The following is a 13132-nucleotide window of genomic DNA, read 5'->3' on the forward strand; positions in this document are numbered from 1 at the left end:
GTTCTCAGTGGGGTCGGCGCTGCTGCCGCCGGCCCCATTGAGCGCATATAGTGAAGAGAACAGGAATCGCAGATCGCAGATAGGTGCGATCTGCGATTTCTGTTCTATAATTTATCGGACGAGCGCATAAAAAGCGCTCATGTGTCCGATACCATTGCAAAGCAATGGTTTTAAAAAATCGCCGGACGCACGCGCATGCGCAAATCGCACAAAAAAACGCCCGTCTGACTAAGGCCTTAGGCCTCAGTCACACGGGCGATTTCTTCCGCGATCTGCGATCTTTTAGAACCACTGTCATTCAATAGCTGAGAGCTGCCCCTGATTGGTCCCTGCGCTGAGCCAATCAGAGGCAGCACTCACTCACCCATTCATAAATTCATGAATGGGTGAGTGAGAGCTGCCTCTGATTGGTGAGGGCTGTGACCAATCAGAGGCAGCCCATTCAGCAGGCGGGGATTTTAAATCCCCGCCTGCTGAATACTACTCAGAGCAGTTCAGGAGAACTGCTGGCCGGCCGCGGCTGAACTCCGTCTGCAGGGACAAGGTGAGTATAGATTTCTTTTTATTTTTACACATTTTTGGATGATTTTCAGGGAAGGGCTTATATTTTTAAGCCCTTCCCGAAAATTCATCCCGCGCTCGCCGGCAGCTCATTGCTTTCAATGGAGCCGGCTCTATTGCCGGCTCCATTGAATTGCAATGGGTTGGACAGCGCTCCTGTGCTTGGACCGTTTCAACGAAAAAGCGGCTAGGAGCAGATTTTTCCGGCGATTTTTCGGCCCCGGTCACGCGATTTGCGGTTGCGCATCTGTCATGCGATCCGCAAATCGCTGCAAAAAACGCCCGTCTGACCGAGGCCTTAAGACGCACTTTCCCCCTTTTTTGTTAGAAAAACATATGTTTAGGACTGTTGCATCTGTAATGACCCATGCAATGATGTAGGAGGTCGGGTGATGTATTTTTTTTTATATTCAGCACCTTCCGCAATGCAGCACTTCACCCCTGTGAAAATCGCACAGCACAGGAAAATCTGACTTTCAGGCCTTAGTCAGACAGGCGATTTTTCGCGCGATTTGCGGATCGCATGACGGATGCGCATCCGCAAATCGCGTGACCGGTGCGCGCAAGTCGCCCGCAAATCGCCCGAAAATCTGCTCCTAGCCGCGTTTCATTAGAAACGGACCGGAGCTGTCCAGCGCATTGCATTCAATGGAGACGGCAATACAGCCGTCTCCATTGAAAGCAATGCGCTGCGGGCGAGCCCGGGATGAATTGTCGGTAAGGGCTTAAATATATAAGCCCTTCCCTGCAATCCATCCTAAAATGTGTTAAAATAAAAAAAAATTGTATACTCACCTTCTCCCGGCAGCCGGAGCTCCGCGTGGCCGTCCTGCAGTGGGTGTGAAGGGGGTGTGAGTCAGACCTGCCCCCTGATTGGCTCAGTGCTGAGCCAATCAGAGGCATGCCTCACTCACACCCATTCATGAATTCATGAATGGATGTGAGTCAGACCTGCCCCTGATTGGCTCAGCGCTGAGAGGCAGCAGTCACTCACCCATTCATGAATTCATGAATGGGTGTGTGAGTGTTTTCAGCCTCTGATTGGTCAGGGCTGTGACCAATCAGAGGCAGATCATTCAGCAGGCGGGGATTTTAAAGCCCCGCCGGCTGAATAGTGCCAAGAAGCAGTTCAGGAGAACTGACAGCGGCCGCGGCTGGACTCCGGCTGCAGCGGAAAAGTGAGTATACAATTTTTTTTCATTTTAACATATTTTAGGATGAATTGCAGGGAAGGGCTTATATATTTAACCCCTTCCCGACAATTCACCCCGCGCAAGCCGGCAGCCCATTGCTTTCAATGGAGCGGCTGTATTGCCGCTCCATTGAATTCAATGGGCAAACATCGTTCTTCTCTGCCACAGCTGTTACAGCTGTGGCCGAGAAGAATGATTTGTCTTCTATATGTTCTCAATGGGGTCGGCGCTGCTGCCGCCGGCCCCATTGAGCGCATATACAGAAGAGAACAGGAATCGCAGATCGCAGATAGGTGCGATCTGCGATTTTTTGTTCTATAATTTATCGGACGAGCGCATAAAAAGCGCTCATGTGTCCGATACCATTGCAAAGCAATGGTTTTAAAAAATCGCCGGACGCATGCGCATGCGCAAATCGCGGCTGAAAACGCCCGTCTGACTAAGGCCTCAGAGTCTCATGCACTCAGTCTCCCATAGACTTGTATGGTAGAGCACACACATGGGAATCTGAAAAGTGTCTGCTGTTCCTGTGCCATGCGCTCTTCACCGGGTGACATCACTGGAACGTGAAAATGTGTTTGTATAAAAATACATCACCCGACTGCCTGTCACATCCTCTAACAGCACTATAATCTAGTTTATGGTGCTGTGGGGATGGGACAAGTTCCATTTAATTGCAAAACTTGGCTACATCCTAAAGGGGTTAATGATTCACACTTTTGACACTTTCATGACGAGGGCCTTTAAAGGGAATGTCACCAGATTTATTGTGCCCATTTGAGGGAATCATAAACTAGTGACCAAAACTTTCATTGTAGTGGGAATGTGTGGGGGTCCACTTACTATGTCAGGTGAAGTAGGTTTAAAATCCATATTTCTATACTGCAGCACAAGTATGTAATCTGCTTTGTGTTGTGCTCACACTATGTAGTTCACAATATTCAGGAGCGCAGACTGCTCCTGCCTCCCTCAGATGATTGTCAGCATTGTTCCTATACACAGTACACAATGCAGCCAGTAAAAACCTTTCCTAGGATGCTTGAATTCATTTGCAGCCTAGAGGGGGAAGACAGCAGACCGTAGGTGGGGGGAGGCAGAGCCTAACATCACACTGCCTTATCAGTGTGGTGATAGGCTCCCCATTCCACCACCCCTGCCCCCTTCTTCTTCCGGACTGCACATGAATTCTCCTGCCCTTGGATAGGTTTCTGCAGGTTTCACTGTCATCAACTATTTTATACCTTTACTGCACAACCAATTTAGGGTTTACAAATCTGACCAACCAATAACTAATAAAGGAAACATTTATCTACCATCCTGGGAAGTTCTGTTGTGGTCCTGTGTCACTAGTGGTTCTATTCTAACCAATATTACCCATGTCTCTGACGGGTTATTCATTTGGCAAGGATCATCCTCAAGAGCAGTCTAAGTCCACTGGCGAATTTCAGGCTTAGGCCTCTTTCACGCGAATGTCATTTTACCGCAGAGTAGACGTGTCAAAAAATTGTGCCTAAAAGAAACAATAGATGCCTATGGGTTCTTTTAGAAGAACGATGTTTTGACTCACCCAAATGCCGATACTTCTCTCGCATCTAAAGACATGACTTGTACTATCTTTTGATGGCAAAATTCTGGCAGCTCTGTAGACTCCTATCAGAGTTTATGCGAGCCGGCTGGCAAAGGGAAGGGGAGGGAGTTTAACAGCGGGTAGCACTGTTAAACAATGACAGGTGCCTCTAGTGGGGCATTTCAAGTCATTAAAGTTGCTTTGCCAGGCAAGGGATTTCAGGCCTGCATCGTCAGAGCATTGCAAGACACTGCAGCCAGCCATGAAAATCACAAACAATTCTTAGTTAACGTGCTTTTAAGCTCAGATAGTCCAAATTTTTAGCATGGCTATCGGAGCGTTAAAATGACGTTTGTGTGAAGGAGGCCTTATAGTCTAACAACCAATCCACCCAACATTCCCATTATATATGGTACTTCAGATTTCTTTTTCATATGCTAGTGTGACAGCAGAGGCTGTGGGTGGACTATGGGACCCTGACGCAACTGCAACCACTGCAACCTGTATAGTTATGCCACTGTTTATATGGATACAAATGAGCAGAGATAGGAAGATAATGCAAATGTCCTTCTTTTTGTAATTCAATGTCATATGTCCAAAATATTTATATATATAATAATCCTCTCATCCAACCTTGTTTAAATGGTTATGAACACATTTGGGGGACAATTTTGTTTTACACTTAAATGCATGTATTTTGGTTGACAATATGATTTAATGTAAAATTTTGCACGATTTGTCTTTTGTAGCTTTTATATGTTACTCTATTTAGGCACTGCAGTCGCTCACCATTCATTCGCTTGTCGTTAACGCTAGCTTTCAGTCAGAATAAAAGCTATTGCTGGATTGCTGGCTTTTCGTTACATACAAAGGCTTCCTGCTCAGTGCTTCAATAGTGCGATCCAGGGATAAGTCCTTCTGTCCAAATGCTCTGCATGAGCGCTAACGAGTAGAGATGAGCGAGCCCGCTCGGTAAGGTCAGTTACTTGAGTGAGCCTCGCTCATCTCAAGTAACTGCCTTCTCCTCCAAACATGCTCAGGGATGAGCGGCGGGCGGCGTGGGGGTGGCGAGTGGGAGAGAGAGATCTCTCTCACTCTCCCCCCTGCTCCCCTCCGCTCTCTGCCTCCCGCCCCCCCCCCCCCCCCCCCCGCTGCCTCCGAGCACGCTTGGAGGAGAAGGCAGTTATTCGAGATGAGCGGGGCTCGCTCGAGTAACTGACCTTACCTAGCGTGCTCGCTCATCTACTTAGCAGGGATCTCAGTGCTCATGCAGTCATTTAGATGATTATTGTCCTGTGCAAAAGGAGCATAAGACTCAATAGAAGATCTGTCCGTGAGGCTGGACTGACGGCTTACTTTTTAGCCATTATCCCTCTTCTCCTGCACTTTTCTAAGCTACTTTATGACCACAACACAGATAATCTTTGTTGTAGTCATACGTTTGCTTATAAGAAGGTGCAGGAGAAGAGAGAGCAAAAGGAAACCAAGCCATCAGCCCACCCTCACTGAAGGATCTCCTCCTGGGGCGTATACTGCAGTTTTTATATACAGTGATATGTAGAAGCTGCAGAATAAAAATGCTGCATAATTTTGAATCAAACTCCTTTGCAAAAATGATTGTCAGCCTAAAATACATGCATTTAAAGGGAACCTGTCATGATGTCGAAATCGTCAGCCTGCATATTATAGAGCAAGAAGAACAGAGCAGATGGATGTATAGTTTTATGGTCGAACAATTCAGTATAGCTTCTATTTTATTCATTGATATCCCTGCTGAAGCTAAGCCTGTTGGTTCAGTGGGCAGTCCTATCAGTGACTGACAACTCTCTGTGTATGGCTGTATACAGTAATAGCGGTCAATCACTGCTTAGCACCGCCCACTGGACCTCTAAACTCAGAAAGAGCAGGCTTGAAATGCATAAAATACAGGTTATACTAATAACACTCTACAACCAATTTTTAAATTTTTTCGTAACACAAGGTAATTAATATGTTTCTGTAATATTAAAACCTGCTGATTACACTGATAAAACTGAATAATAGCAGCACATCTAATTTTCAAGTTATTTAACCCCTTAGTGACTAAGCTTTTTTTCTGTTTTAAAAAACCGTAATTCCTTTATTCATCCATCCACGTCGCTGTATGAGGGCTTGTTTTTCATGTGACGAGTTGTATTTTTCAATGGTGCTACTTACTGTACCATATAATGTACCGAAAAACTTTTAAAAAGTTCTACATGGAGTAAAATGAAAAAAAAAAAACGAAATCCCGCCATCTTTCGGTGCGTCTTGTTTCTGCAACCCACAAGCTGCAACAAAAATGACATGATAACTTTATTCTAATAGTCACTACGATTACTACGATACCAAACCTTTGTAGCTTTTTCTTTGCTGTACTACTTTTAATTTTTTTTAAAGACATTTCATTTTTTAAAAATTATTTTCTGCTGCCATCTTCTGCACGCAATAACTTTTTAACTTTTCCATCCACATAGCTGTGCAAGGGCTCATTTCTTGCAGGATGTCCTGTAGTTTGCATCAGTACCATTTTGGAATACATACGACTTTTTGATGACTTTTTATTGCATTTTTTCTTCGAGACAGAATGACCGGAAAAGCGCATTTCTAGGTTTCTTAATTTTTTTTCCAGAGGAGGTTCACCATGCAGGGTAAATAATGTATTACTTTGATAGATCGGAATTTTACTAAACATCTGTTTTTGTTTTATGATTTTGATTCATTTATTTAGTCTAACCAATGACCTGTAAAAACACAGTTCATTAATTACAGCTTACTGGTGGATGATCCGCAGTGCTTACACCACATGGAAACATACCCTATATGTTACATAAACCTACCCTTATAGTGTTCAGTCGGCATTCTTTTTATTAAGCAAGGTTAATGGCAAGCCTACTGAATTAATTGCACAGGCATTAGAGATGAGGGAGCGTACTTGGTTCAGGTGTTTTTGCACTCGAGCACAGCTTTTTCCAAGTAACTGACTACTCGGACTAAAAGATTCGGGGGGCAGTGGGCGGCATGGTGGAGCGACGGGTAGCAGTGGGGAACAGGGGGGAGCTATCTCTCTCTCCCCCCCCCCACTCGCCTCTGCAACTCCCCGCTCACCCCCGGCGCCCCCTGAATCTTTTCGTCCGAGTAGTCAGTTACTCGGAAAAAGCGGTGCTCGAATGCAAAAACACCCGAACCGAGTACACTCGCTCATCTCTAATAGGCATATTTCTAAAAAATACAATACAACGGCAATTGGATTACATTATTCCCCATAATTGGAAAATGTAACGTGGCAGAAAAAAATGGATATCATATTTGAATTCAGCGCACTAAAGTTACTGTAAGCCGCCTATCTGCTTACCTGTTACAAAAATTGTGTTGCACAATGTAATTTTCCCATGAAACTATATATTGATCTGCTCAGCTCCTCCTGCTCTATGACATGCTTCCCACTGATTGGACAGCATGTTCAAACAGAAAGATTCCCTTTAAGCAAAATAAAATTGCCCCCAAAGGTGGCCTTTAACATTATTAAATATTTTTAAGATCTTTAGCACCCTACCATATTTCAGGGCCATGCACTGCTTTTGTTAATGCATTGACAGTGCACAACCCTATGAGGTTATACACATGAACATTTTTCACGGGGACTAATGGTCCGCATGAACAAAAACAATCATGGTGCGCCCCATTCCTGTCTGCTTCATGGATTAAAAATAGGGCATGCCAATGCACGTCACTGTACATTGTCTGCGTATATCATACAACACATGGATTGGTGTGCGTGTGCTGTCCGATGCAAGTTGTACCAGAGCCTTTTTATCAACCTATAGCCAGAAGATGTACATAATGTATGTAGGACATTTGGGACATGGTACTTAAAATACCACATGTAAAAAGGATTAAAATGTAATACATACTATCTTAATACTTTGAATTAATATAAATTGTTAAAACTAGGGAACCCTTGTGAAAATAAAAAAAAATTCTCGGGAGGGCTGGGGCCATTTTTTTTATCATGTCCCTCAACATAAGCAAAATAATTTTTCAATTCCACATTTTTACAGATACCGAAATCTTAGTTCATCTTATAAAAATGTAACGCGTGCAGTTTCTAAAATTGATTCCAGGTCTACAGTTTCTACATTTTATAGTCATAACTTAAATTAAAATCTCTTTGCGTTTTTGGATATAAATTCCCTTTTTGAAGTTTGTACCTTATTTGCTATTTTGTAATATGAAAAAATATTTCCATAAAGAAGTATATAGATTATTAGAAAAAGGAGAAAGAAAAAAAATGACCTCTGCAGCTGGTGATACGGGAATTAGAAAATAAACTTTCACAACTGGGCTTAATTTAACAGATGGATATGGATGTTATCCAAATATTACTGTTGTAAATTTTTGGCTTTTTGTCTCTTTTCTGGATTACTTTTGTCTATTTTTATACTTATTTTTAATTGTTTTGTCTAGCTTGCATTTTTGTAATTACTTTGGTCTTTCTTTTAAAAATGTTTTTCAAATCGTCTTTAATTTTTCATTTATGATTTCTATTTTTAAACTGAAACTTTGTGCAATGTGTATTAGAGGAAGTGATTTCTGTAGGCAGCAGATAAAGAATGCATTGAAGTTCATAGAATTCGTTTTGCAATTAGAAGCTGATAACATTTTCTTTTTAGACATAACTTGGGTCGCCACTGACTTGGTGTGAATTTTTAGTTATGCCCATACTCCACAAAAAATACATTCCATGAATCAAAAAGGATCAAACACACAATGACTATCAAAAAGGATCAAACACAATTACTTGATTTTCTATAACTACTTATGATAATCTGTTCATATTATAATTATTGACGACAGTTAGAAAATTATTATTCAAAAATTCTGATTTTCTTTTTACAAAAACTGTAATTCATGCAACTTAAAAATGTTAAATGGGCAAATAATGTAATACTATGTTTAATTTCTATATATTGTTATATTCCTGCAGTAGATATATAAAACCACAGCCTAAAATAAGATAATTGTGTCCAAACAATCATGACTGTGTGTTGACTATGGATGGGTGAATGGATAGGATACTCCATAGAGTAGATCATAGCAGGCCACTCGATATGCATAAGTGCATACATATGATTAATTATACTTTTTTAATAGCTGTTATAATCATAATCTGGCATTTCATATAGTAACCCATAAATGTCACTGTTTTTGTTTCCTGTCCATCCTTCTATTTCCCACATCGGCCATATACAGTACCTCATTATAATTTTTTTTTTTCGTTATGGAAAAAAAATTGACGCTCTGTCCATTGGCTATAAGTGGAAATATTCACCCATCCCTAGTAATGACATCACCGGCTGCCTCTATTTGTGGTTAAAATGCTCTGCTAGTCTGGCTTCTCTGGAAAAGTCAATTGGGGGAGGGGTTTATTATAACCTATAACATTTCCCAAACTTGGGGCAAATCTTTTATGTTGTCCCAAATTTCCAAAGCCCCTCTAGAACTCTAATGAATCTTTACTAATAAATCTGTACCAGAGGCTAGAGCATCAAGTATTATTATTATTATTACTTTTACAGAACCCTCGTGCATACTTTTTCTTTTTCTTTTTTTAAAAAATTTCCTAAAGAAACCTGTACGTTCCTCTCTTTTACTCTTTTACACTTTCTCTCTTCTATATTTCTTGAAAATCAGCCCGGAATGCAGAGCACTTTCACTACCTTTTATGACGTAGCAGGTGATGTCATAGCTGGTAGCAGGGATAGTCAACTTTCCCTCGACCTACTCCCCTCCTGTGCTGAAGGAGCTCTTTTTGGCAACGGAAGCAGGGACTCAAGCATGGTAAGTAATGCCAACTTTAATCTGCATTTCTATTAAGTTTGCATTTCATCATTTCAACTGAATTTATCACTTTTTTTCGTGCTTGCTTTTGCTTTTATGACTGCCGTTGCTTACATTCCGTGTAAACTTCTGTGTTAAGGATCTGTAGACAATCTGTGATCTATGGTGCAAAGTCCGAGTTATGGCTCATTTCTTTTGTGGTTTATATAGCTGGGAGTTAGGATTAATGGCTGTTGCTTTGCTTTTCTGCGCAAGCAATGCTTTTTGCTTGGCTTTTTATGTATTCTGTAGCATTTTAGAAAAACCTGGTACTTTGTTTGGATCTTTTCTCTGCCTTTGCTGCCTCCTGGGTGCCTATTAAACCTGTCAAGATGTCAAAAATATTGCACAAAAGGGCAAGAGAGGGTCATGAGAAGGTTGTCGGCCCACAGGGATTTTTGCTTTACTCATTTTTTTTTTTCATTCTTTCTAAACTGGATGCCACCTCCGTGTGTGTCCCGTCACTTCCCAATGAAAGCCAAGCAAGGAGCAATAATGCATAGTACATAAATCAAAGTAAAAAAGAACATGATCACAACCTTTTCAATGAAATGTTCATTGCTCTGATTGATGAGAAACTGTCAGTTCCCCGGTCCAAAGTCAAACCTGAGTGAGAAAGGACATTTAGGGATTTATAACAAAGACAGGGACATCCTAGTGCGTACATATATACCAGACTGATTGATTGCTTAAGGGATTTCTGCAGATTGTATAGGTCTGCATATGAGAAGGGATCTGTTTTCTGTCCATCTTCTTCTCCGGCAGGGAGCAGCTTACATCTCTAGAACTATGTGGCTGGTGTAAAATATCAGTCAGAAAACAATTTCTATGCAGTGCAAGTGGAGAAAATGCCACGGATTAGGCACTGTGCTGTAGTTGCAGAATACATGGGGAGAATATGTCAGGTGGAGATTGACAGAATTTTTTAAAAGTCTTCATTGCATCTAAACGCTGGGAGAGATTAGGAAATAAATAATATAAACATCATGTGATCTATCTCATATCTATCTATCTATCTATCTATCTATCTATCTATCTATCTATCTATCTAATATCTATCTACCTCATCTCAATCTCATATCTATCCATCTATCTATCTCCTATCTATCTATCTATCTATCTATCTATCTATCTATCTATCTATCTATCTATCTATCTATCTATCTATCTATCTATCTATCCATCTATCTATCTCCTATCTATCTATCTATCTATCTATCTCCTATCTATCTATCTATCTATCTATCTATCTAATATCTATCTCTCTATCTATCTATCTCATATCTGTCTATCTCCTATCTATCTATCTATCTATCTATCTATCTATCTATCTATCTATCTATCTATCTATCTATCCATCCATCCAACCCTGGGAATGTAGTGTGAAAAATGGTAATCTTCTGACAACTGGTTCATATCTATGCCTAAGAGACAGGTCTTAAATTCAGACTGTATGTTTTATTCAAAGAAGCTTATTGGTGGAGTTTAATAAACTTTAGTATTCTTAAAGCAAGTGGGAAATATGGATTGAGGAATACGGACATATAGCTTGGCTGCTATAGAAGTCAGTGGCATATCATGCTTCTGATATCTATCTATCTATCTATCTATCTATCTATCTATCTATCTATCTATCTATCTATCTATCTCATATCTACTATCTAACTCATACCAACTATCTATCTATGTATCTATGTATCTATCTATCTATCTATCTATCTATCTCATATCTATCTATCTATCTCATATCTACTATCTAACTCATACCAAATATATATCTATCTATCTATCTATCTATCTATCTATCTATCTATCTATCTATCTATCTATCTCATAGCTATCTATCTATCTCATATCTCCTATCTATCGCACATATATCTCTCTCATATCTCCTATCTATCTATCTATCTATCTATCTATCTATCTATCTATCTATCTATCTATCTATCTATCTATCTCATATCTATCTATCTATCTCTCTTTCTATCTATCTCATATCTCCTATCTATCTATCTATCTATCTCCTATCTATCTATCTATCTATCTATCTATCTATCTATCTATCTATCTATCTATCCATCTCATATCTATTTATTTGTTTATCTATCTATATATCTATCCATCCATCTACCTATCTATCTCATATCTCCTATCTACAGCACATATTGCATGCTTGCAGTAGTAAAGTTGAATCAGGGGAAGATGATGTCCCCTAATTGAACAAGTGAAGATGATGTCACCCAGCTACTTCCTCTGTGAGATTGGCAGAGATTTATCAAACTGTCTTATAGTATGAATGTCCTTTGTTGGTTCAGGTTATGGTTAGGGGTTAGGGTTATGATTATGTTTAGGGTTAGGCTTAGGATTAGGGTTATGATCATGTTTATGGTGCCCAGGGTGCCAGTGCCAGTGTGGTTCTCCTATGGGGTACAGGGCAGATCGCTAGATTGAAATATGGCGTCATTAATATGTTGTAAGCCTACATGGTGCACTACATGTACCATGTAGCCTGATACCCTGTATATGCCCTCTTTATGTGTAACATATAGTAGCCGCCCCCCTCAATATAAGAAAGACATATTAGTGGCTTCTCATCAGTGCCTTCAGCTGTGCAAATTGCTTCTCAATTTAGTAGTTTAGTTGTCTCCATGTTTGGGATGGGGTGTTTATGCCTGCCCTCTTGTATCAGTACAGCAGTAATTATATGGCCGCTTCCTGTGATTTTCTTAATGTTTATGATCATGTTTATAAATAAATGCATTGTTATCACAAAAAATATTGTCAGGGGGACAAACACGTTTGTGTAAAATGAAATTTATGTTCTAGGCCCTAAATATGTAAATATTTTTCAATCCCTCTTGGTGAAACTACTGATGTCACATCACATGCTCAGTTGGCCATTAATGGTCGATATTCTGATGGTCTCACAATGAGAGAGGAGTTGATAAAGTTAGTATCAGTGCCAACAAGTACATCAGTAAGCGAAATATGTAAGGTAGTTATACAAACATTCCGTGACCTAAGCATTGATATCTCTAAAGTTATGTCAGTGACGACAGACGGGGCACCAAACATGGTGGGGAAAAATGTCGGATTTGTCAAATTGCTTACGGAAGCTATTGGACATCCGATTGTGCTAGTGATGAGCGAGCATACTCGCTAAGGGCAATTGCTCGAGCGAGCATTGCCCTTAGCGAGTACCTGCCCGCTCGAGAGAAAAGGTTCGGCTGCCGGCAGCGGACAGGGAGAGGCGGGGGAGAGCGGGGAGGAATGGAGGGGAGATCTCTCCCTCCCCCCCCCCCCCGCTCCCCCTGCTCACAGCCGCAACTCACCTGTCACCCGCGCCGGCAGCCGAACCTTTTCTCTCGAGCGGGCAATTGCCCTTAGTGAGTACCTGCCCGCTCGAGAGAAAAGGTTCGGCTGCCAGCGGTGGGTAGGGAGCTGTGGGGGAGAGCGGGGAGGAACGGAGGGAAGATCTCTCTCTCCCTCCCTCCCCCGCTCCCCCTGCTCACCGCCGCAACTCACCTGTCACCTGCGCCGGCAGCCGAACCTTTTCTCTCGAGCGGAAGGTACTCGCTAAGGGCAATGCTCGCTCAAGCAATTGCCCTTAGCGAGTATGCTCGCTCATCTCTAGATTGTGCCTTTTCACTGTATTATCCATCACGAGGCTTTATGTGCCAAGGCAGGATTCACCAACTTAATGTCAGTTGTTACAAAAATTGTTAATTTAATAGCTGCTCGCCCCCTTAACAAGCAAGCATTTTCTGCACTTGATTCCACCTACAATAGACTGCTGATGTACAATAATGTACGATGGCTGAGCCGAGGCAACGTTCTTGAGCGCTTTGTGGAGTGCTTTGAAGAAATTTGAAGGATAAGGATCTGGGAAACTTTCTTCAGCTCAATGATAAGT

At 41.3% G+C, this 13132-nt stretch overlaps 1 protein-coding gene across 2 annotated transcripts in view; it reads left to right on the plus strand.

The window, feature by feature from the left end:
- CTNNA2 (catenin alpha 2) overlaps window positions 1-13132 on the plus strand; it is a 2255723-nt gene that overhangs the window by 2163272 nt on the left and 79319 nt on the right. Inside the window, exon 18 of one of the 2 annotated variants that reach the window (XM_066572940.1) lies at window positions 9034-9180. The exons of the other annotated variant lie outside the window; for it this stretch is intronic. Within the exon in view, the coding sequence (XP_066429037.1) occupies window positions 9034-9180 (147 nt within the window). The remainder of the gene's footprint in view (window positions 1-9033; window positions 9181-13132) is intronic. 2 annotated transcript variants of the gene reach the window in all.

The sequence above is a fragment of the Eleutherodactylus coqui genome, chromosome 7, assembly GCF_035609145.1.
Source record: "Eleutherodactylus coqui strain aEleCoq1 chromosome 7, aEleCoq1.hap1, whole genome shotgun sequence".
Lineage (NCBI taxonomy): Eukaryota > Metazoa > Chordata > Amphibia > Anura > Eleutherodactylidae > Eleutherodactylus > Eleutherodactylus coqui.